This window comes from Python bivittatus, unplaced genomic scaffold, assembly GCF_059951505.1.
Source record: "Python bivittatus isolate LINGU-HERP-01145 unplaced genomic scaffold, Pbiv_v1 ctg000020_np1212, whole genome shotgun sequence".
Lineage (NCBI taxonomy): Eukaryota > Metazoa > Chordata > Lepidosauria > Squamata > Pythonidae > Python > Python bivittatus.
The window spans coordinates 75,201,756-75,228,584 of NW_028277030.1; the positions used below are offsets into that span (position 1 = coordinate 75,201,756).

The following is a 26,829-nucleotide window of genomic DNA, read 5'->3' on the forward strand; positions in this document are numbered from 1 at the left end:
TACTATGAGGTTTTCATGGTTGTTCTCAATAAAGACATGAAGGATCAGAATTGTTTTTGTGTTATTACTTTAGGCACATTATATTTGTCAATACTCTTGACTTAGATGATGGTCAGATCACATTTTATGACAGATTAATGCAGAACACCATGAAATTCCAAAAGGTTCACATACTTTTTCTTGCAACTGTATTTAGCAACAAATGCTTTCAAAGTACAAGTTTTCTTCATAAATTTTAATTAAATTTACATTTTCAGTTAATGACACACTAAGCTATGAGAAATGCTCAGTCCAGCAATAAAATCCTATTTGATAGTGCTGTTGTTTCACCTTAACTATTTAAGGGAGGAGATTTACTCAGGAAAAAGGGATTTCCCAGATTATAAATAAAGATCAGGTACTAAACAAAGAAATGTCAAGTGGTTTTATTACAGTTATGCTAAACATTGCAAAAAACAGCATTAAGTGAACATTAAAACAAGGTAATGGAGTGCCAGTAAGAGAGAGAAAAAACAAAAACAAAACAGCTGTGTATGTGAAGTACTGTAAAGGCAATTCAAATGGAACAAACTAGAGGAGGTTTCAGTTTCAGTTTAATATGGAAAGTATACTATCGTAGAGGAATTCAAGTACTGACAAACTAACTACTACTTTGGAAAACTGCACAGCAGTATAAAATACTGATATCTTATAAATGTATTCCTCTTTGCAAGAATATATTAAAATATTCTTCACAGCAATAATGTTTTAATAATTCAGGATTAAAACAAGAAACAGTATTGGAACTTGAAGGCAGAAATGCAAGTAGTATTGAGAATGAACTGTTCAAAATGCTTAATGTGAAAAAATAAACCAAGCATTCGTTACAGGTTAATCCACACTTCGTTAGGAGCCAGAGGTTTCTCTAGTACTGTATGAAGCCTTTACAATTACAGCATACTCCTCACTTAAGGGCTGAGGTATATTTTGCCCATCTGTTCTTGAGGAAAAAATAGAATGGATTATGTATTGGTAAAATGTTTGATGGGTAACAATATATGCATAAACAGCTTGTAAAACCTGTGGAATGAATATTCTTGGTTGTTTCAGGCTGATAATTCTTTTTCTGAAGACAGGCATACACACCCAGAGATTGCAAAAGAAATCTCTGTACGTGTTAGGGTCAAGTTTCCTGGCTGTAGGTATAACCTCTATGAGAAATCCAATATATGATCAAAACTAATATGATAATGCTGTCCCCTTCATTCTTTTTTAAACTAGTATAATTAGTGTTTTTGTAGCTGAAGATTCCACTGAATTGCAGGAAACGTCTTCTCCTATCCTCCTCAAAGGGAAAGGCAGCTTTGTGAGAATAGTTAACTGATCCCAAGTTCCAGGCTTTATAGAAAACGGCTATATAAAACATATTCCTTAATGATCTAGCTATATGGCACTAGAGAATGAGGCTTAGCTTTTTTCTTAATAGAACCGCTTAATGATAAAGACAATTATTTTCCAGATTAAATTTATATGCCAACATAGTCTTGATCAAGTATATTTAAATGATTTAATTAACATATTACAAATATATAGCTATCTTCCCAATACTTTCTTCCTTAAAATGGAAACATTGTATTATTTTTAAATAAACTTGGTTTCTTAAATTTGTGGCACCAAGCTCAATAAACTAGCTGTATCAAGTATTAAAGCTTCTGAATTAGACTAAAGTAAAGGCATTTTGTAAATAGAGAAAACATTCAACAAAATTTCCTCATTATGGAAGACTATGGAAAATATGGAGTTATGAAAGAAACATTTATGATACACTTTATGCAATGAATTAGTTCTCATCTTACAAAGATGGCATATCAATATCGCTACCCTAAACACATTTGCTAGGACAGAAATTCCAATGGAATTTAAAGTGTGCTCAGAATGAGTCCTAAACTCTGTAAAATGGCCTTGAAACCACACAGTACATCACAGACTTGTTAACATAATAGAATGCATCTTAACACCATAAAACTTAAGCCCTTTGTTAAATTATTAATCTAAACATTACGAATCCTGTATAGCTAATTACAGCAAACAATATGATTTTTTTCAAGATTACCTTTTATTAATACCAAACAATGAAAAAGGGAAGAAAATGTATTAATCCAAAATTCTACCCTAGGCATACCTTAAAGTCTGAAATAAAATCGAATTTTGTTCCACTAAACTGCTGATAGTAGCAATTTGTGTTGAATATTAAGAGAGGGTACTATTAGAAGAAAACTGCTCTATCTCAGGCTTCACTTGATGGGATTTTGCTGCATTAAATTAGAAGTTTTGATCCTAACTTCAAATACTTGTGGATTATGCGCCTATTCATTTGCATTAATACTAAAATCACACTTTCTAATCTTAACTAGAAGTTACATTAAATAGCACTGAATCAGCTTATATGAACACAGCAATCCATAGAATGAGAAGACTGATCAAAACGTATGCTGTTAAATTTTGACAAGCGTTCAATGTTACATCCAAATTTGCAAAGAGACAAAATTATACAAAGAAGACTTCTTGCCTGAATATGTATCTTGAACTTGATAAAAAGAAATGGATGCAGTTAGTCAGGGAAACCCCAAAAGAAGAAACTACAAATGATAAAAAGTCATACAGAACTCCCCTGACCAGCAAGTTCCATTTTTAAGGCAATTTTCGTTCATTCTAACCAGACCGTATTATAAAAAAATAAATGCCACTTCAAAACATTATGTACATAATGACAAATTTATCCAGAAATCATATTTAGTAAATTAATAAAGTGTCACAAATTATCATACAGAGGTTACTTCAGGTGCTTGAGTGTGCAATTAGAATTATTCTTCATCTTTAAAGTACAGGCTTCAAGACTGAACGCAACGACCGTCCTTCTTTTGTTAGTTCTCTTGTGACACACATACACGGCAGTGGCACAGCTTCCTCGCGTTTCTCTATAGCATTGTAACTGCATTTCTTCAAATGATCAGCCATGCTTACAATGTCAGCAAATTTCCATTCATTTACAGTACAAAAAGCTGTGCTGAATCGCCATACCTAAAAAATAAATTTCTCTTAGCATCAGGATATATTTATTAGGTCTCACTCACGTGCAAGTCATGTAGAACTGGCATTTAACAGCACAAATGTTAAGCGCACCACAGAATAGATTTTTTAAAGGAATCTTCAGTCTATATGGTTTACTGCAAACACCTTTTCCTATGAATGATAATGAACAAAAACATGCTACAAATTTTAGTATGAGCATTTTTAAAAAAAACTGCAAACTGATATAGAAATGTGATGAAATACACTTACGTGTATTCATTCAGAAAATGATTCAGACATATTAGAAGACAAATTGACCTGTCTTTTCAAATTTCCATTTGATTCCAGGGTTTTCCCTTTTTTAAGGCATGCATTTTGCTTGCTTTTATTCTTTTGATTAACTTAGCCATAATTAGCTTATCTGGTACTGAAAATCTGGATAGGGATAACAGCTAGTGAATATTTCAGGGCAGATACTTGTATACCCATCGCAAAAAGTTTAATTCTTTCTTATATTTATTATTATATGAATTGTATCTTATATAGTTATACTGTTCTCCAAGTTGTTTCTATTTTACTGCTCCCATATTCTAGACACCTGCCTCACACATGGCACCTGAGAGAGGAGTGTTGGGAGGACTCAATCTTTATACAAAGACAATTCCAATTCTTCCTTCCAGAGGTAAAGCAGGTTCTCACAATGTACAATTAAATATACAAACCTTTTCCTTTATTTGCCACGAAAAACTTCCATCAGGATATATCCTCTTTTCCCACAACAGGATGACCATTCCACGTGCCTGAAGTAAGCTTCCGCATACATCTCTCATTAGCCGTGACACTTGTGAAAGCTGACATAGACTAAAGCCATCTAGAAAACCTGCAATGTGTTGTAGAACCTCAAAAGGAAGATTACTCAGATTGTCACTATGCAGCCCTAAGCAGCATCTCTTATCAGGTTCTGACAACACAGTAGATATAGAAGGCTGAACCCCAAAGGACCGAAGATGCCGATCATGAATAATCTTTGCTCCTTGTGTTGAAGGACAGAATCGGCGTTGAGAATATGTACATCCATAATAAGCCAAAGGACATCGCTGCTCCATCCAGCCATTTAGGCCAGCATGAATATCACCATGTACATTCTTAAAATGTGAGGAAAATTCATTTCGTCTAAACAACTGTCCACAAACAAATGTAAACATTGAACGCTTTGTTTGGTATCTAGCAACACATTCTAGTACCAAGTCTAGCCCAAGAGTCTGAAAAGGGCTTGGATTTGAGAGCTGTGGATTTGCGTGATCGCACGCAGATGCTGAAGCAATTTCCCCTACCATTGTATTTGTGGCCAGAATTGCAGAAGGGAGAGAAAAGGTCTGAGTCCCAAAATCAACATGGTATCCATCAATAATACGACTATCTGATATTCCCCTACCACCAGGAGAGTCTCCAAGACAAAACAATAATGCCGCTGTGATTAAGTCTATTCCCTGAAGCCCCATGGGATCCTCTGTTATTTCCAAGTCTGATGTATCTACTGCTTTGTCTTCCTTTGATGCAGATAAGCAGTAATTTGCTAGGTATTTGTAGGTATGGTGAGGAATTAAAGAAAAGACATCAATATTTCTGAGTTTTTCTTGCTCTATTTCTCTCTCTAATAGCTCTTCATTATAGTCATGTGACATATATATAGGATTAACGGTGCCATTAGACAAACCGTACAGAGGTATTTCATCTTCAACTTGTGCTGCTACAGGAACTGAGTTGCAAACACTTGGTGCTTTATCACAGGGAGATGCACTGTAAATACTATTTGCTACATTAAACTGGCTGGAATTACATATATTTAGTTCTTCCTTCAGTTGCAGTTTCTCTGGGCTTGTATCATCTAGATGAAAGCCATTACATAGAGAGGTATTGTCAAGGCTCATATTCAGTTTGTAGTGTTTTGTAGTATCATAACAAATGTCACTTGACCCATTTTGCTCTAATTGTCCATTTTGATTCAAAACATCCAACTTAATACCACCAACTGCTCCCATGCTATTGTCCTCTAGAGAGTCATGCTCTACCACGGCTTGCATGCTGCCATGACAAATTTGTTCTTTTACATGAAAATCTGCATTTGTTTTACATGGTAAGATACTGAGTTTTGAACTTAACATGCTGGTAGCAGTGTTTAGAATATCTAGAGCTGTAGCTAAGCTTTTGGTTGTTTCCACAGTGGCTTGATAAAGTGCACCAAATGACTCTTCATCTACAGGTAATAATCCATTTGAAACTGTAGCATCTGAGGCAGTTGCAACAGAAGATTGTTCTCTGGGTTTTAACACTGGGTCAGGAGTTTTTGATGTCATAGTTGCAACTTTGAGAGATTCAAGAAGCATTCGCTGATCTTGAAGGGCAAGAGCCATATCTAACTGTTCAATTTCATCAACATCTTTACTTAGATTCTCATAAGATTTTCGATCTGCATAACTGACTGGCCATCTATTCCATTCCATAGTGCAGCATACAACACTTGCAGGACAAGTTTCTAGATGTTCAGCAATTTTGTTTCGGGTTATAGTAAATGGACAGCCAAAGCCACTGTTGAGACAAGGCACTCTTTCAAGTGGACATAAAAGACGATGCTCTTCAGCTTTACATAAATGAAATACTGCTCCACAAACCATAGGGCAACCAATTAAGTCACAGGAAACGCCAGCTTCTGATCTGATCATACAACGTCGACTAATACAGTTCACACAATGTAAATGCTGAAGTTCTTCCATGATGGCAAATTCAGTTCTAGGTACAGAAAACAAGACAAACCAGAGAAGATATCAAGGCTTTAAGTTAATAGCACAGTTGGAACAAAATACTTCTGTAAGGAAATAAAAGAACAGCTAACATGTTCAAAATTAGAAGAAGAAAATTCTGAATACATCTTCTTATTTTAAAAATTAAAAACCACACTTTTATTCCCCCCCCAAAGGAAATTTAGGACTGTATGCAGAAAATTAAATTATGCAATACAATGAAAACAACAATAAATGAAATAATAAAACAGTAAGGCCAAAAGGAAGGAAAGACAGAGTACAATTTTGGTGCCAGATGTACTCATCTGGGAAAGTAAGCATGTTGGAGCTCACAATAGAGAAGGTCCTTTAAATTGTCAAAATTAATAGTTTTTACTATACACTTAATTGCTCATTTCTTTATACATATTAAGTTGGAAAACTTATATTTAGCAATTTATAGCATTGTAGGACAAGAGCTATGGTAGCAAGAAACCTCCCAGGACACTATAGCAGACCTCAAACTGACTATTTTGGAAAAATGAGACTTAGGTTCTGCCTTTGAGCAAGGGATGAACATAAAAAATATTTTAAAAATATTTTTAAAAACATTAAAAAATACATAAAGTTTCAGGCAATCTCAAAAGGTTTCAACAAACATAATGAGTTTCTAACAAAAATTACAACTTTCAATTGATAAGATACTTTTAATCTGTTTCATATGTAACTTGCATCCACATAACCAACCTGTTTTCGTTTCCCTTCCCCAGCCTCACTCCAATTTAAATCCTACATCAGTTTAGCCACTCTATAGATCTGATGAATTGAGCAATAAATTATCTTAGGCGAAAAAGCTGCTATTCAGACGTCTTCCAATTTATAGCAATATAAATTGCTATATAAATATAAAAACTTTATAGCTATGTAGAATCACATTGTGGAAATTTTTCATGTGCTATGGTAAACTACAGAGATCTATTGGGCTTATAACTTACTCAGGATTCAACATAGATGTAATACTACTGAATAATACATTAATACATTAAACATTTCAGGTCTGTTTTGTTTTTTGGGGCCTTTGAGTCAGTGCTGACTCCTGGCAATTATCTGAAGAAGCCCATGCAGTTTTCTTGGCAAGATTTTTGGAAGAGGTTTGTCACTGCCTTCTTCCTAGGGCTGACAGAGTGACTGGCCTCAAGTTACCCAGCTGGCTTCATTCCTAAGGCAGGACTAGAACTCACTGTCTCCTGGTTTTTAATCTGGTGCCTTCAACCACTACCCCATTAATTACTACACCAAACTGGTTCTCTTTAGGTTAAATACAATCATCTATAAAATCAATCACAGCACAGAAGCAGAATACAGCCTACAACATAATTGTAAGTACCGTCAAATTTTCTTTAAATAGTCCTACAGAAAATTGCATGTTGTTTTTATTTTTAAATGTACATTGTATTATCATATCTAATTTCAAAGTAATCACCAACCTGGAGGCCAATCTTATCTCAAAATCAAATTAATACATTTCTGAACTTACTTTTCTTCAGATGAGCTCAAAGTTGGCACAGGAGAAAGACCAACCCCTGCTGACGCTGTGAACATAACGATAAAGTTATTTTTCCTGTGGTACCTATTGCCAAAAGAGATTTTGATCAATCACCAACTAACTTCAAACATATACATTTTCTTTGTTCTGTATTTACTTACACATGTTATAGTTATAGTTCAAAGGTATACTAGTATATATGCTTTGATCATGTGGAATGATAGTTCTGTATGGATTGGATATTATTACCACAGTGAATCTGGTTCAGGAAAAAAGTTAAGTTTAAAAGATATTACTGTGTTGCTAAATTATATTCCCCAAATTTGGAACTTGTCCATATAATGAAGAGTTCTGGATATACTGCACCTGGACAATTGCAAAAAAAAAAAAAAGTGATTATATATTCCTGAAAGGACACTTGTGTATCAGATTCTAAAGGATGGCTTAACTAAGCCGTCGCGGCGGCTCTTTAGTGATCAAAGGGATAAACTGAACAATGTGATTCTATGTGGTAAACATTTAACTTTTTGTTTAAAAATTGAGTTTGAATTATTTTTATATAGATGTAATTATTATAGGCATTTTGTAGAAATATACACCAAACTACTTTTTTGGCTTTCTCTTTGTATTCATGTTAGACTGTTAATTTGTTTGCATTTTTATATTTCATTTTGTCTGATGTGAACAGTTTGGGATTTTTTACTATCATTTATACTTTTAAGAAAATTAATAACATTATTGAAAATGATGCAGTTACAGCAAACTAAGTTTTCAAGAAAATAAAAGAAGTTGGCAACTGGTGGCTCATGCCACATGCAGCCCTCAGATCATTGCCATTGGATTTTAATGACAAAATATTAAAACAACAGCAGCAGCAGCAGCAACACCTGTGACATGATTTGGAGCCTTTATTCCAAACCATGAAGAATAAATGCAGGACTTAACACATTTATTTTCTCTCAGAACTGTTCCTCCAAACCCTAAAAACTGATGCCATATGACAACGATACGATGCAATTATATTGAGATCACAATAAAATACCCATAGTTGAAAAAAATTGGCCTCCAGAATTCTGAAATTAAAGAGTCATGCAAATATTTAAGATTCAGAGTAGGCAAATCACCCCTTTTGCTAAGTCTTAGCAAACAGGTCTTTGACTTAGTTCTATGTTATCAATGTCCTTTACATGACAAGATATCAGTGTTAAATCTTCCGCTATATCTAACCTGATTTAGCCAGTTAGTATTTAAGAGCCAAGCAGATTTATAAATAATCATCCCGTGGGACTAGAATAATGGAAGCTTGCCCAGAACAATGGCTGGTGAACATTGTGTCTCTGAGCTGTGAACAGTTTAAAATTTTAGCAACTCCAGTAAATTCTCCTACACGCTGGCCTGAGTCATGATGCTAAGGGACAAAGTTGTTTGTTTTGTGGCACAGCAGGATATGTGAACCTTCATATTACGGCTTCACATTATGTTTGAATAAGGCCACTAGTTCAATTAAACAAACCATCATTTAAAAATCCTAACTTAGGGTTGTGTAAATGCTATCATTTCTTTACCATAGACACCAAAAGCAGGCAACTCTAAAACAGTATTTTCTCCTTATATTTTCTTATTTACGATTTGCTTAGCAATTTTTCATCCTATTTCTAGTTTCTTGTTCCTACCAAAACCACAATAAGGGATTGACAGTTTAAAAAGTCGTATGGACTACTGACTTAATTACTTTGAGATAGAAAAGCATTAGAAGAGTATGTTTAAAAGTTTAGTCCCTTACCAAAAGTGTTGGATTTATTTACATATAAGAAGGCCTTTGTGGTCATGCAAGTAGAAAAGAACAGTTGTAGTTTTCAACTGTCATATAATTCAATGATATACTCTGCTCAGAGTTGTTGTAGAGTTGGGGAGCCTTTTATATTTCTAAAATAAAATAAATACAGGTAGTCCCTGGGTTAAGTGCCCAGTTTATGGACGACCTGTAGTTAAGAACAGAGCCTACTGTAGCAAAATTCAAGTTAAATGCACAATGATTCAAGTTAAATACACATTCGTTCAAGTGTATTACACAATATTACTTATACAGTATTATCCAATAATACTGTTCCGGCTTACATACAAATCCAACTTAAGGATAGACCTTGGGAATGGAACTCATTCTGAAACTGGAGACTACCTGTACTAAAATAAACTTACTGATAAATCAGTTTAAGCTTCCTGATTATACAACAAAATCTAGAATACAGACAAAATGTTGAAGTACAAAATGTTTTTTTAGCTCCCTCTAGTTTCCAATTAACAAATAAATGCCTATTATTCAAAAAGGAGTCTGGTAGCACCTTTTCAAACTAACAATTTTATTAAAAGGCATAGCTTTCATGCACCTGCATCTGATGAAATCAGCTGCAGCTCACAAAAGTTTATGCCTTTTAATAAAATTTGTTACTAGAATAGGCACTACTAGACTCCTTCTGATTTTTTGGCCCCCATAGACTAACGTGGCTCTCTTCCTACAGCATTAGCATCCAAAGATTTGAATAGCCTCATCAGAAAAGAAACAATTTGTCAAGTTTTGCAATGAGAAGCACCTGGTGCAATATGTTTCTATAAAGGCACTAGAGACAAATCACTTTAATGACTTGAATCTGTCCTACACTACTTCCTAAAGTGAAAAGGGGGCATTTTCATGTTAAGCACCTCAAAATAAGTAAAAATTTAAATATCAAGGGCAAGGCCCACCAACAAAAATTTATCACATTAGGAGTATACGCACTGCATATATTGTACAATACCAATTTCAGGTAGGAATGTTTGCAACACCAGGGAAAAGTCATAAAGAATTAAGCTTTAATTAAGCCACTGAAATGGTGAAATCTCATGGTGAGATCTAGGGGGACATGAGATATTCTTTGAAAAATCCCTATAATAATGGTACCAGATGGAAACTGTGATTATGGAGCTGCATCCACTCCTTAACATTTATAAATCCCATTTGGAAAGCTATTATTTATGCTGCTATGCTATATGGTTTCACGTACAAATGCAGACAGGCTGAATATGTGATCACGAATAGCAACAATAGTTGGATAAAATTCTGTTTGAATTATTACCACGTTAGTATCTCCTCCCTTCCCTTCTTGCTTAGATCTACATACATGGAGCTATTTTATTTTGAGATTACACTATGATTTTTTAAACAAATGCTTTAACATACAAAGAAAAAAAAAGGAAAGAACCCCCCCGCCAAGAAAAAAGGAAATAAAAACATTACATGTAGAAAAACATCCACCCCAGCTTTTAAACATGTCATTAAAATCTAACCATTTATAAATTTATGGATATTAGATTGAACAGACTAATATTTAACTTATGACTCTTCACCCACCTCCAACATAGTGAGGTTGATAACCATTTTTAAATATTCTTTGGAATGTCTAGTAAACATGAAAGAAAATCTTCTGTTAAATTATTCTCATCTTTAATTTAATATACTTTAAGACTCACTAATTTGTTTATGTAGGGTATTCCAACTCTTTCAGAGTTCTTGCAAATAATATCTAGTTTATCAATAATTTTCCACTGTTTATTTTAAAAACTATTTTAGTAATAATCTTCCATTGTTTATTTGTTTAAACAAAATTCAATTTTACAGTGGGGTCCAGATGCATCAGCAGCATCTAAAATTCCAATACTGAATTATTGTCAGCACTGGAAAGTGTGATTCAATGTTTATATAATAAGTGGCTCACTTAAGTCTGTCCAATGAACTTTATGTCTTTTTCCATCAAAGTCCAATATGCTACATACTAGAAATATGTAGTGATCCAGATTCAAAAGCAAAAAGGTTAGAATGGGAGGAGAATATTCCCATTGCATGTGTTGGAAATTCCCTAATGAAGCTAATTTTTAATTAAAAACTGATTAACACCTAAATAACTAAGTAACTAGTGCAAATAAAAAATGTAAAGAACCAAATAATATCTTAAGATTATGATAAATCAAAAGAAGCTGAATTATTATTGGTTTGTTGTATGATATGTTTTGGGCTTAGATGCTACTGCCCATGCTTCCTATACTGCAGCAACTCTAACTTAAGCAAGACAATTCACATTTGGAGAGTAAGGGTAAGCCATAATTATAAACTATGGTTTGGAATTCTTGCTTAAATGACATAAATCATAGCTGGTTTCAAGAAACATCATAACTGCAGATTCAGAAATAACCCAACACTTTCCGGTGAAAAGAAATGTATACTTTATGGGGAGGAAGTTTGAACACACATTGAACACTGTTGTTAAATATGAATTAAACTACCAAGAATTGGACATTGCTTTCTGGCATCCTGCATAAAAGCCTAATATAACAATACACATGGTTTTTATAAATCCCATAATACAATATTCCAAGGATTTTTTTTCATATTTAAGTATTATATTTTCCACAGAAACCAAATGCTGCATAAATATGTATACATACATGAATCTGTTCTCTGAAAAGTCATGAGAAATCCTGAAAGAGAAAAAACAGTCAACAGTTAACAGTCAATGGAAGGTACATTTCTAGAAGACTCCTACATATTACTGAAATTTGTTACAGAGCCTCAGTTCATGCTGATTCATAATTCACATATCAATGAAACTTAAGACCCATATCTTACTCATAAACAGTCCATTGCAAAAAAAAAAAAAATGAAGTATACCAACTGAATTCTTTTAACCAATAGGAGTAGCCTAAATACTAAACTTTTGAAACATATGAATAAGCATCAACTAATTTTATGCACTAATTGCTATTACATAGATAATCTAATCTATGGAAGCTATTATTCAACAATTTCTGTATTTAAAAAAAAAGAGAGGTAAAAAATCTCCTAAATGACCAAGTTGCACTTATCACTTTGTTTTGAATCCGCACCAAAGCTTTCAGGGAATAATAAACACCTCCTTTTGTCTGATAATTTAATACTTCATATTAGGATTTGGCAGCTGTAATTTATGCTAACGTAATTTTTTTTCCCCTTGAAATACTGAATTCTTTTTCTCACAATGTTGAAAATGTTGAAACTTTATATCAAAATAGTCCAACTATTAGAAATGCTTCACTCTATTTCAATACATCTGGGTTTGGATATTCATAGAATCAAAGTGTTTGAATAATCCATTTAGGCCACTGTCCAGTCTACTTCTTTGTGCAAGAATCAAAATTAAAGCATCTATAACAGATGGCTCTCCAGCCTTTCAACACATCCAGTGAAGAGGAACTGATCACATCTCTGGGTAACTGATTCAATTATTTAAATATATTCAACCTCAACCTTAACCTGCCCTCTTGTACATTCAATCCATTTCAGATACCCAAATAATGCAATTTCATCTCTCCCCCCCCCCAAAACACTTTTTTGACATTACTTATTCCTTCGCTCTTACTGCATAGGTCCTTGTGTTTTCAAATTTCATGATCATCCTCACTGGCATTTTCTGAATGTGTTCCAGTCTGTCTGAATCCTTTTTAAAATATCATGCCGAGAATTGAACCTAACACTTGAGGTAGAGTTCAGTCAATGGAAAATAAGCTAAAAGGATAGTTTTCCTTAAGTCAAGTATAATCCTGGCAATTATATGGGCATTTCCAAGTTGTTTCTTGGCAACAATACAGAAGCACCTGGCCTTGACCTTTTTCTGGGATATTTTATAATGTCCCAGTCTACTCTTTTGTCCTGGGGATTTCCTGGTAATGTCCCATCCAAGCACTCTGCTTGGCTCTTCCTGGATTTGCTAAAGATGGTTAAATGCTGCCATTCATTGTGGACAGTTCTCATGATTTGGAAACTTCTGTTGATGCAGTCTGAAAGAACATTTGCCTCTTTTCCAATTGTAGTGCTGACTCACATTCAGTTTGTATTCAAGTACCATTCCAATATCTTTCTCACAAATACTTTTGCCAAATCAGGTATACCTGTGGATTTCATATCTGTTAAATATTCTTACAGTAGAAAATTGACTTGACTTGAGAGCCACTTTGGTATAGTGGTTAACATAACAGGCTAGAAACTGGGAGACTGAGTTCTAGTCCCACCTTAGGCACAAAGCCAGCTGGGTGACCTTGGGCCAGTCACTCTCTCTCAGCCCTAGGAAAGAGGCAAACCACTTCTGAAATCTTGCCAAGAAAAGTGCAGGAACCAGTCCTGGCAGTCGCCAGGAGTCCACACTGACTTGAAGGCACAAAAAGAAAAAGAAACAATCAACTTACCAGATTACAACCTTCCAATAATTAATACAGCAGTGGAACTTTTTGTATAGCCTCCATTCCTATTATATTTAGATGGCGACACAGCTAAAACACTACAAAGATACAGAATCATATACTGAAGTAAAACCATAAAGCAAATGTCTGGAATGTCAGAAGATGAAAAAATTGTTTTCCTCTTAATTTCTTAAATTGTAAAGACATGAAACAATTCCTTTTCTCTCTTAATTTAACTGCAATCAAGTGAAACAAAACAAATATGACTAAAGCTGTCACCTAAGACAGTAACCTTTTTAATGAAATTCCTCCCCCACTTAATGCAAATGCTTCTCTCCTACTTTCTTCCTCTCCACATGTTTCTAATCCCCTTGCTGTATTACCTTATTGCCAGACTAGATTTTCAGTTGTCGAGGTTTTTTCCTCCTGCAACAAAAACAAGTTAATTAAAGTTAGTAAAATGTCACCTCTTTTTTTAATACAGTTTCATTCTTTGAATTAAAATACACTGTGTTGATCAGGAAAAAAAAAATTGCACAGCCACAATAATCTGAATACTAATTTGAACTTGAAAACAAAAGAAACCATCTGTTTACAAGGCAATTTTCTCTTGATAAACTAGGGATAAGTCTAAACAATAAAAGATATATGGGCTATACCCAAGTCAGATTTGTCTGTCCATGCAACAGAAACCCACCTTATAAACAGCTGCAAATTTATTCACAGATGATCCATTCTCTTCTTTAACACATATTGCTGGGCATACTCAATCTGTTTTCTGGGAGTAGAACAGACTGGCAATAAGCTGGCAAGATTTGAGCTGGCAATGGCTGACCTTCTCAGCATGGATAGAGACCCAGAGACCAACAGAATCTAAGGAATTCCTAAATGCTATGAGGGATTTTCCAGTCTCAATGGTTAGACATTCAGTTGAGGCCCTGATCAGTACAACCTGGTGCACTGATACAAACTGTTAGCTGATAGAGCACAAATGCTGCACATCTTGCAGTGAATTAAATCAGACATAGACCAGAGTGCACAATCAAACCTACAGTATCATATAGTACTGGTGTAGGTGGTAGAAAAAGGCTCACTTTTCCACCATCATTGCAGGGCTTGGCGGGGCGGGGGGTATCTGACCTGCCCAAGACCAGCCATGAGGAAGTCTTATTTGATTACTCAGTGGTGTATTGTGATATCTTTGCAATGTGTTTTGAGAATGAAGTCACTTACATCAGCTTTTAGACACAGTTCTTGTGGATATTATTGACTTGGGAGGGTACCATTTGATCAGAATGCATGGAATCTGTTTCAGTTATTTTGACTAGAAGTATATAAGACACCTCTGGGAGTTAGGCCAACTACCTGTATTCTAGACTCTAAAAACCAGCATAGACAGTCTGGGTGGGTCCATGGAAAGTCAGTAACCCTTTATAAGAAAGAGTTATGCCCACTGCAGTGTAACAGGCAGTATTTCTCTGGACTTTGATATTTTGGGCAACAAATGGCCAGTTGCAAATATTACAAATATTCCTTTCTTGGGGAAAGTGCTGTCCAATTAAAAGCATGGTAGGAAGAAACCAACTACATAAATTATTTCAGTTTGATTTCAGACCTGCATATAGCACAGAACCTTGGTTGCCTTGAATGATGACCATGAGAAAGAAATATTATTGAATCTTCTGAAACTCTCAGCAAGCAGCATACAGAGCCAATAACCATGTGGTATTGCTAAAGCAGTTCAGTGAATTGGAAATTGGGAGTTTTCAGTACAGTGGCTCCATTCCAAACAGTAGTGCTGGGAGATAGCTGTTTGGTCTGATGACATTTTACTTATGGGGCTTCACAACTGGGTTCTCCCCCGCCCCCCATTCACTATCTACATGAAGTTCTGGGGGATGTTTATCTGAAGATTTCAATGTCATCAGCGTAGCTCTATTTCTTCTTTTGAACTGAATCAGGGGAGACTGTACAGCTACCTAAGACTGTGGTGGATGAATAAGCACCAACAAACTAAAGCCAAAGTCAGATAACACAGAGATGCAGCAGAAAGATGCAGCTTAAACTTGGGGAATTAGCCTGTAGTTGACCAGACATCATTCCTTCTGAAAGTACTGATATCTTAGCTGGTACATCAGATACAGCCTTGTCTGGACCAAAACAGACAAGTTTCAGCAATCCATGCCCTAACAATGCTTCTATTGGATTACTGCAATCCATTCCATGCGGGGCAATCCCTGAAGACTATCTAGCAGCTGTGTTTGGTCCAGAACAAAGGTGACTATTTTGGGGGGGGGGTTGTAATAATTTTATTAAAGTTTACAAATTCAAAGATAAAAGACTAATACAAACTAAGAGAAATATAAAAGTGAAGTAAAGAAAAAGAAAAGTGCAAAGACAGAAAAAAGAAAAAATTAAAAAAAATAAGGAGAAATATAAACATTGACTCCCCCTCCCTCCAGACAAGTATAAACAACTTCAGTAACTTAACCCCATTCTCTTGTATTTCAATGATAAAAAAACTCTTCTTCTCATATCTCATCTCTTATCAATAAACAAATTGCAAAAAATCATCATTCAGTCCTATTCAGCAATTTTAGTCAGAAATAACATATATATTTTAACCTTAATCAAATCAACCCATTTTGTATTCCAACTTATCACTTTCTCTGAGGAACAAAGCAAAAGAAATCTCTCCCTATTTATAAACAAATCTTCAAGGTCTCGTCATTCAGTCCTGGCCAAGAAGAAATTCCATTAATAGCTACCAAAAACCACACATATACATTTTAACCCTGATCAAATAAATTCACTTTATAATTCTTTTGTTTACTTTTTAAAAGCTTGATCTTTAATCCTGTTAAGTAATATCCCACAAGTTAATTTCTTATAATTTTCTCTTTGTCTCATCTCAGGAACACCTTCAATAGTTCAACATGTCCCTTTTGTAAAACCAAGATAAGGAGGCTATCCAAGTCACTCTTCTGATTTATTATTTGTATATCCCCTTTAGTTCTTAAAACATCAGCCAGTTTCATCTGTAAATCAATTGTGGCATCTTTTTCCATATCACTCTTATAATCTATCATTTTTAAATCTGTTTCCAAACCCACATCATCCTTTTCCATATAATTCTTGTAGTATAGCATTTTTAAAAAATCCATTTTCAAATCCACATTCAAGTCAGGCTCAGTCTCTATTTTGTCCAGTAAAATCTGTTTCTCTTCTGTAGCCTCTGTTAGATCCATTTTTGTAGTAGCAGAAAATATTGAAAATAATTTCTGAGTACACTGTTCCCAGACAGCCTTAATTTTTTCTATAGTCAGATAATATTGCTCCATTGTATTAATAGATCTGTTCTCCTTTAATTGTAATCCTTGGTTCTCTCTGGTTTCGTCTAGTCAACCTTCAAAGTCCCCTCTTATTGTATGTTTATTTTCCAATCAGTGAAACTTTCTTACAGGAGAATTTCTTACAGTTAATTTCAAAATCTTCATATATACTTTTATAAAATTTTAAACAACCCTCAGGAAATATTCTTCCAAGTCCATCTGGCCCCTTAACTTTCCAAAATTCAACATTCTAGTCCCTCTTTTGCTTTTTGGAAGTGTCCGTTTGAAGGCACCAAGCCACAGCTTAGGCAGGATGATTTTCCCCCAGCTCCCAGAGCTCTCAAGCCCACTGAAGACAGCTATTTTGCAGTCTCTTCATGGGTGAGCCTCTATATGGAGCAAACTTGTGGGCAATCCTAGTCCTCTCCTTAATCTGAAAAGGGGTTCTGAGGAGCCAATCCATTCACCGGCTCCTCTTTCTGCCACAGCTGTTGGCTCTGTTCTCACAGAGCTGCCTTCAGCCTACCATTGCTTCCCCGGAAGTCGCAAAGTTGCCTATTTGTTATGTGGGGTAGCTATATGGGACCATAAAGCACTCTTTCTGTAAACACTGCACTGGTTGTCCTTGAGCCACCAGACCTAATTTAAGTTGTTTAACGTTAGTCTATAAAGCCCTAGGTGGCTTACGATCAGATATGCCTCAAATAACACCATAAGACTGATGTATTCAGATCAGGTTTGAAAAGCTCTGCTTCTGATCCCACTGACTGGTTTGGCTCATAGTGCAGAGGCCAGAAGTACAGCCTCCCCAGTGCGAGCATCCCAGTTACAGAATTCTCATCCAAGAGAAGTTCACTATCCTTTTCCAAGGAACAACTGAAACTGTTCACCTAGAAATGTATAGGACAAATAGTGCCTACCTGTTGCTATTTTGCTGATGTATGATTTTTAAAATAGACATTCTTTTTAATTGTTATTTTTTGTTAATAATTGTTGGTGTTACTGTCCTGTTTTTATTTAAGTCTATTTTCCCCTCCCCCCACCCCTATTTCATGTGTAATTTGCTCTGGTTACTCGAGAAAGAAAGACAGTATAAAATTAAATCCTATGTCAGTCCCAAGCTATGAAATGCATGCCCCTCAGGAATTGTATTTGGCTCCTGACTATCTCTGCCTTCAGAAGAACTATTGAAAAATATATTTTTGTCAAGTTTTTAATTATTAACTTTACATTATTTTTATTTTTATTTTTTCATTTTCTATTTTCTACTCTTTATTTTAACAATGTTAACAACTTGAGAGTATTTGAATAGGAAAGTGGGATATAAATCAAATAAAGAATAATGAAACCCCATATTCTAATTAACGTTATAAAATATATCAGCACTTGATAAACACTTGCATTCAAGAACTGGTAACAAAAGTCCAATTAAAGATGATAGGGCAGTTTAGAGCAGAAAGTAAATGAAAGGAAACCAGTTATATCCCTCTCCTAAAAACGAGCCTTCCCTTCCCAAGCACTTTTCTCCAATAGGTTTCCAGATGCGTATTAGTAAACATGTCTACAGTGCTACATGAAGATCAGAGGACGAGGTTAATTTCTTGGCAATTGCAGCAGCTGCACATTTGATAAATAAATAAAAAACAGAATGGGGAAATAGTAGATCTGATAAAGAATATGCCTTTCCCCCATATATCCTTTTCTTGTACATTGGCACCCCACTCAAAAGTTAGATTATGACATTGTAACTAATGTTGATGTGATGTTGCACACTTCCATAGAACACTGTATCAACTGGGTGTTCAGTAATATGCATTAGAACACCAGATACCGGCAAAGAATGCAGAGCTTTGTTAGTACTTTACCTTTCATGATTTACTATTTAATTCCTCATCATCTTAGCATTAAATTAGCTTTTACAGTCAAATATGACAACCTTGTTATCCCACTGAACTGCACAAGCCTAGAGTCCCATAAATAGCATTGAATTATCACGTAATTGGAATATAGAAGTGGACCTTCTTATTCATAACAGTTACATTCCAGCATATAACCACGGTTAGTAAAACCACAGATGAGGCACCAGGCCTTCGAGAATTGGGAGTTAGACCTGGAAAATGCCCAAAAAATTACCCCCTCAAAAATCATGAAAAATATAAGGAAAAAATTGAAATAAGGATAGTCTGTAAAAATTAGTGAATCAAAATATAGAAAGAGGGGAGTACTCCTCTACTTCCTCCTGCTCAGAGCTGTCAGTGTTGCTTCCTGATGATGCTTGTGGTGGGTGTGACTTAGTTGTGGTGGGTGTGATCAAAGTAGCAGATAATTATGCTTTGCCAGGTCTTGCTTTGCAGAACCTGTCCTTTCAGAGTTGAAAAGCAACTTCCAGCTGCCTACTGAACTTGATGCTGTCTTCCATTAATGAGTCAAATTCAAACACTTTATCTTCCATGGCACTTCCCAGCTGCAGGATCTTACCTTTTCTCTCAAAGGCAAGGTTTTGCACGAACATTTGCCACTTCTCTCAGCAGAGTTCTCTGCTATACACTTGCTCATTTTCACTATGGAATAATTAATGCGCAGGAAGAGAACAACAATATAAGGTCAAAACATTGTAGATCACTGGGAAATTGTGGGAATAGAGTCCAGATGTGTACCCTTCTGCACATGTATACAATGGTGGAGATCAGAACTGAGTGCCAAAAGCTGCAGACAGGCAAAACTATTTATCACAGATAATGAGTTCTGGTCTGTATTATCAATGGTAGATGTGTAAAACCACAGATAAGAAAGCCATGGATAATGAGGTCCAGGGGTACAGAATTTTCCTTTTACTGATAATCACGATGTATCAATATCCCTTCACTTCTGTCAACATGAATAATATGCACAATGAGCATTTGATCTGAGTTTTCTTTCCTGATGCACTTTTTCTTACTTTATTAGTTTCCAATCAAAACTGTATTTCTTAAAAAAATAATTTACTAGCAAAAAGAACAAAGATGGAGGAGTATGGCAAATAAAATAAGTCTTCTGTTGCTATTTTGTAAACACTAGTGTCTTAAATCGCAACAATACCATCCTTCAGTTCCTGGAAGTTGTACATGAAATATATCAAGGGTTCTTTCATCTCAAGTTTCTAAAGCCCATAAATCCAACCTCACATTTTCAGTGTAACTTTAATGAGAGAACATTTCCATTTACAGAGATATTGTTGAAAGAGTATTCCACATAAACAAATATGTTTTAAGTAAATCTGCAAAAGGGCAACCTTAATGAGGTTAGCCAAAATACTATTGCCATGATATCCAAGAAAAGTAGGGGGAAAAAAGCCCAGAATAATGAAATGTTTAAATCCTTCCAATATGTGTAACATATTTCATTTGAGGATTTCTAGCATATGCTCTTTACAATCTTGTTACAAGTTTCTTGAAGTGCTAGTAGTTATGTTGTTATCTGCTACAGGGTCAAATGAAATAAACATTTAAAGTTTTAGCAATGCATTTGGGGGGCTTATTATTATTTTAGAAAACACATGCTGCTTTCTCACTATTTGTGAATGATCATGGACTAAATCACAGCTGGGCTTTTAATTATCAAAGCTAAAAAACAGTTCAGATGAACTGGACCTAAATCCGCAAGCATGATTTTGAAATCTTTCCTTTTACAGGTTGCTAAATAAAATCAACATTTCTGTGATTTGTTCCAGCCAACAATATTATCTTTTAATAAATTCAAACCATATTTTTTTCATACAAATAACTGTTGTTTTGAGGCACAAACTATCTGTTTTTCTCTGGTGAGTAAAACTAGAAAATAAACATGGCAAATACAGGGACTGGAATGGGTGCATAACAGCAGACTTGTTATTCAGCACTGTGTGTTTTATTACACTCTCACCACTCTCCTGACTGGCTTACAAGGACCAAGTTTCACTTACTGCAATGAAAATTTCCAGTCATAACAAGAGAATAATAGCCTGTGAAATACTGTGTCTTACTAATGATCAAATCTTGAAAAGCAGCTGCTCATTTCTGATTAGGCAATGTCAGCAAGTAGGTTCAGTTCATCAGAGATGTTGAAGTATGTGTGCTTGCCTGTTACCAACCAAGAAACCTAAAAATACACACAGTTCTGGTGAGATGTACACTGCTCTTAGAAGGTTCAGACCACCTGATGTTATTGTACATACTACAATCAGCTGACTACAGCTGCCAAAGCATGTTTGGAAAGTCTGCTAGCACAAGTAGAATTCCAACTATAACAAACAACCCAATCACCAATGTTTGTATGAACAACAAAGATCATAATAATGACTTGAAATAGAAAGAACTCTAAATGCAATCTACCTCTTTGGGATCCAGTTACTTAGTGCAACAAATTTAAACTTGACAGTTGAATTTTAATTCCACTTCTGAGAATATTTTATCCATTTTATAAACATCAATTGTCATCTTCCTGCTAACCAGGTTAATTTAGGCTTCACACTGAACCACAGTGTGTTTTAACAGCAGCTCAGAACTCACACTGTTACCAGTAGGAGCCTCCAAGTAGATAAAAGAAAACAATTTACAGCCGATTATTTGATTTACTTCTTTTTGTATTCAGTTCCAAAACTTGATAAATTCTTCATAATGCCAGAAGCTCATAAGGCAACTCAATGACAAATTAAGCCAAAATTGGCATTTGGATGATCAAACTGACTTAAGTCAAGAATTGTTTGACTTTTGTCCATTTCTACAATTTTGTTCCTCCACTTACATAAATGGAAAAAGAAGAAGAACAGTTAGCTATATTGTCTCAGTACATCTGAATCAGGCTGTTAGTTTCTAAGACAATTTGAAGAAGCCAATTTTAATCTAAGGATTCAGATCCTGGTCTGATTGGAAACTTGCCAGGTTCACATGTCACAGTCAGGCACAAAAATGCATTAATGCTTAGTCACCACATGAATACATTAGCAAAATATTACACCAAAAGTATAAATATTATAATTAAAGGCTACATAAACTATTATGTGAACAGACTTTAAGTTGTGCAGAAGTGCTTCTACTTACTTTCTAGAACAAAGTTAAGAGATATATAGGAAGTATGGGTTGATCACTTTTGCCAATGATTTGTATTCTACTAGTGAAGAATTAGGACTGAATAAAACTCTTTATTTAAAGCTCAGATACTTTGGTCACCTAATGCGAAGAGAGGACTCTTTGGAAAAGACCCTGATGCTGGGAAAGATTGAAGGCAAAAGGAGAAGAGGACGGCAGGGGATGAGATGGTTAGATAGCATCACTGAAGCAATGAGCATGAAACTGAGCAAACTCAGGGAGGCAGTGAAGGACGGGAAGGCCTGGCGCGATATGGTTCATGGGGTCACGAAGAGTCGGACACGATTTAATGACTGAACAACAACAACAACAACAAAAACTCTTTTACAAAGTTTTTAGAGCATTCGAAAATAGGTGAGACCTGTGATTTCACAGATTTCCTTTAAATTAAGCAGTAGGATGAAGAATCTTATTCTCAATGTTGTTTTTCATAGTGAAATTGTGTGTTTCAGGGTATCACTAGACCAGAAAGATTTCTGTTTAACAAATATTCAGCCTTTACATTGTAATTCAGAAGGACAAGCTCAATAGCTTCCTAGATTACAGGAAGATATTAAGATTTAGAAGTGATTGCCATGTTATCCTAAAAACAATATAATTGCCTAATACCTTAGTATAACTAATTTGCCACTTGTTCATTACCAGCTGCTGTATTTTCTTCAATTTCAACAGAGAAATATCAGAAACAAAACTTAAAAAAATAAAGAAGCCCTACCTGAAAAAAATCTAGCACACGAGACTGAGGCAAACAGCCTCCTTTCACATGTAAGGCACTTGTTCACTTGAGCTCAGTGTCTCCAAATTTGCAGCAGACTCTGTGGGGAAAACATTGAAATTATTAAGAATTCTCTTTAAGAGTTCAGTTCAGCAGACAAATATATGAAATCCTATGAAGTCAAGAATATCCATTGGCAAGTTTCAGCCTTTCACTTCATCACAAATTCATAAGATAACACTTATTTAACTTTCATTTTGTTAACCTGTTAACTGGTTCTCTTTAATTGACCTATCTCATCTGTAATATTTACTCTGAGGGGTTTTAGCTTTGCATAATCTTTTTTTTATACCTCAACATTTTGACTACTTTCATGAGTAAGAAAGAAATATTCAGATCTAATACATGAACTGAGATAGCAAAGCTACTACACATTACTTTAAACTTTGCCAAATATACATTATCAAAAGATTCAATCTTTTCTGACAGAAGCAACTTTCAGAATCACAGGGACATTGAAGACATATTTTTATATACAATTTATCAATATCGTAAGCAATCAATGTTTAAAAACAAAATTTAATATGTAAATTTTAAATTATGTAAATTGATCCAAATGACAAAAATATCTGGACTCCTTCAGAAACAATAGTTTTTGCACATTAAATGTGGTGATGTCTAAAACAAAAATTGCCAACCCCATCTGAAATCCACTAAATTCATGTCTGTTAAATTGAGGGTTTACTTGTACATTTTACTAGAATTTTCCTTAATCTAATAACAAATCAGTTTTAAAAAACTATCTGTTTTGAGCTCAATATCAAAAACCTACATCAATCAATATTATAGTCCACCTCCATCAAGCAATATTTCTGATATGAAGCTCTGGGGGAAATGAAATGTAGACACATTTTAAAAAAACGCCTAAATAAAGGTGCAGGCTAAGCTGCTTCTCTGAAAATTAATGCTGAAAATTTAGATAAAGTGCTATAAAAATATAAGTTCTCTAATATGTTATTCCCTGAATATCTGAAAAACCTAATATATCATAATTATATAGATACTGCCTACATTTCAGTGACTAGACTTGCAGACAGTTTATTCTGTACTCAAAGATCCAGATGCTACGGCTCCAAACAGAAACAATCCATCTGGCTATTGAGACTGGAAATTATTAAATACTGAATTTTAAATTAGACAATATAACTTCATTATAACAAAATTAAATATTCTCAAATATCAATTGCTATAAGTTATATTACAACATTTGCACACTGAGAGTTTTCTAAACCAGAGTGCACAAGAAATGCTGCCCAGAAAAACCTGCACATAGCATCCATTGACGCTCTATGGGAGGGGAGGAGATGCATGCTTAATTTAGGAGCAATAGATTCCAGACACATATCCCTCTTCAAGCCAACAAAAAGCGTTGTCAATGCTCTGTTCATCCATGAACTTCTTATACACAATAATTTACCTGTCAGTGTATGCAGATGTTCTCTGAATCAGAACCATAATATATTTTTAAATAAAACAAAAACATATCTAAAAATCTTGTAAAACAGCTTCCAGAAACAAAGAGATGCAAATTCTTTAAGAAATGTATTTCTAAATTATTTACTTCTTATCAACCATGATCTGAAAGTACAACAAACACTTCTATGTTTCATGTCTAGCTACTCACTGACATGTTTTTCAGTGTGGTAATAGCTACTTAACCAGCAGGCACCAATATACCTCTTCGGTATCATAGCTAACCTAGCAGAAAATACACTGGATATGATATCACACATGAAATGATAGATTCGGGAGAAAAACTTTTAGGTATTATATCATATGGATGGCAACTAACCTTGAAAACAATGGAGCTTTTAAAAAAAATACAGTTGTGATTTTATTTATTTATTTATTTATATTTATATTTAGACACCACCCATCTCACGAGGAAGTGACTCTGGGCAGTTTACAATAAAAAGATTTAAAATCAGAATTAAGGCAATTGTACATAAACCTACTTAGAAATAAGCACTACTGATCTCAAGGGCTATTTCTGAGAAATCATGTATAAGTTTGTATTGTTCATGTTTTATATTTTTTTTAAAAATCATGCATTTCCCCATATATTCTCAGCAGGTGGCAGCACCTCTGGGCTTGGAAATGCAGCAGGATCAGGAATATCAAGGCTGTAGGCCGGATGGAGAAGTTAAAAAAAAAATCTCAGAAAAAAGCAATGTCAAACTACTTCTGTATTGCTTCCAAGAATATTACATGAACATGTCCATGAAATCACTAAGAATCACACTCTACCTGAAGATGATTTGGGCTTTTTATTTCATCCTATGATTTCTGAAGAACTTTCTGAAAAATTGCTTTATTGTGGAAGAAAATATGGAAGATCTTAAAGATAAAATAGCAGACAGCATTTATTTCAGCAGAACTATTTAAAAATAAAACATGGTTCCTACATGTCTTCCCCTCCCATGAAAAGGTTAACTTTTTTTGAGTTTCTTGGCTCACACAATAGTCCTTAGCCTACACTACTTTAATTCGGATCAAGAACTGTTCCAAATTTTATTTTCAAAGAAGTGTTAACCATCATGACTCAGCTAAAGTGTCAATACATTATTATTGTATGACACATTCATATCTGATCATGAATTGCTATTCAGTCTTTCAGTTTCACTAAAATCCAGAGTGAGGCATATTACATAAAATGCACTATATTCTTTCACTGCTAGAGTTTTTGACATGCCAATTTTACCAGACTTTGTACTGTTCCCTAAGATGCCAACCAGATGGTTAACTGCTTCCTGATAACTTGAGAAACACAGTAGTGCTTATTTTGTGACTTCAATTAAAACAACAGCTTTCCAAACTAGCTGCAATTCTTGACCATATTCTGTTTCCAGCTTTCACTTATTTTGAACAGAGAAAAAAGCAGCATCTTTTAAAATATTTGCTGCACATGCAAGACTACAGTGCTTCAGTAAGGGGCCATCCAGAGAACCATCCTTTCCACAGCTGTCCGTTCATCCTTACAAACAAATTAGGACTGGTACAACAACTTTCTCTCCAGTTAAACACACAAGCAAGGGTGCCTTTTTTTAAGACACAGGTTTTCCCTCACAGGGCAGTTTTCATCTAGAAGCTAATACAGAACAGGACTGCACTTTCAGTTACTTTGTTTTCCTATATATTTTGAACACCCATAAAAAAGGGCCTCCGACAAAATAATTTAACACTTTGCCTTGGAGGAAAGCGGGAGGAACAAGAGGAAAGAAAGAACCAGCGATGACTTGCAGCTGTTGTCCCGGCGCAGAGCACAAAAGAGCTTTCTTGGAGCAGCCGGAGTTGGGCGTGCCCGAGGTTGTGTGAATCTGCGCACCTTCCCATTATTAATGACTGATGTAGCAACGCGAACTCATCAGCCCTGGACGAAGAAGGAGACGGCCTATTCCTCTCTCCACCCCTCAGCCATTGTCTCCCGGGTAGAGGAAGAGCAGGGGGGCCGCCAAGGAAAGAAAGGCACCTCGCCGGACGCAGAGCGCCTTCGCCCATCCTTTCAAACCGGACCCTGCCAATACAGCAGAGCCCGAAGCCAGGCGAACGGCCCCACTGGCCCAGCAGACGCCGAACTCTGCTTATGTGCCACTACATAAAGGCACAAGCTGTCAATCAGGGATGGCCACCCCACTTCTCCTCGTCCAGGAGGCCGTGATCGTCCGCCCTAGGCAGGCCCGGGCCCCGCTCGCCTGGGCAAGTCCCCAACCGCAGGCAACAGCACGAACGGCAGCCCCGCTATTTATTTCTCGCTGGCTCGAGCAACCGCCGCCGCCGCCGCCGGCCGGGTTCTCGCGCACCGGGACTCACCGCCCAGCCGGTCTTCCGCCTTCTGCGTGTGAACGAGTCCCAGCACGGAACGAGGAGCCGACGCCGCCCCTCCCCCAGACGTTCTCGGGCTCGTTCCGGTGAGAGGCGGGGCAGAGAACGCCGCGCGCACAGCACCGCGTTTCGGGTGCCGCTTCCTCGCCCCACCCCTCAGTTCCACGCCAGC

At 35.7% G+C, this 26,829-nt stretch overlaps 1 protein-coding gene across 3 annotated transcripts; it reads right to left on the reverse strand.

Moving 5' to 3' along the window:
• Positions 1 to 409: 409 nt before the first annotated feature.
• On the reverse strand, positions 410 to 26,779 carry FBXO30 (F-box protein 30). 3 transcript variants are annotated; one of them, XM_088141767.1, is made up of 8 exons: positions 26,646 to 26,779; positions 22,776 to 22,875; positions 14,007 to 14,049; positions 13,630 to 13,721; positions 11,857 to 11,889; positions 7,369 to 7,423; positions 3,774 to 5,841; positions 410 to 3,060 (listed from the first exon to the last, which is right to left on the reverse strand). In XM_088141767.1, the coding sequence occupies exons 5-8, from the start codon at positions 11,879 to 11,881 to the stop codon at positions 2,857 to 2,859; spliced, it is 2,352 nt and encodes a 783-aa protein (XP_087997893.1). In that variant the 5' UTR covers positions 11,882 to 11,889; positions 13,630 to 13,721; positions 14,007 to 14,049; positions 22,776 to 22,875; positions 26,646 to 26,779; the 3' UTR covers positions 410 to 2,856. The 3 variants fall into 3 exon arrangements, with proteins under 3 accessions (XP_087997893.1, XP_087997884.1, XP_025028427.1); XM_088141758.1 differs by having other exon boundaries at positions 7,369 to 7,461; XM_025172659.2 differs by lacking the exon at positions 26,646 to 26,779 and adding an exon at positions 26,161 to 26,572 and having other exon boundaries at positions 7,369 to 7,461.
• Between the last annotated feature and the right edge of the window lie 50 nt (positions 26,780 to 26,829).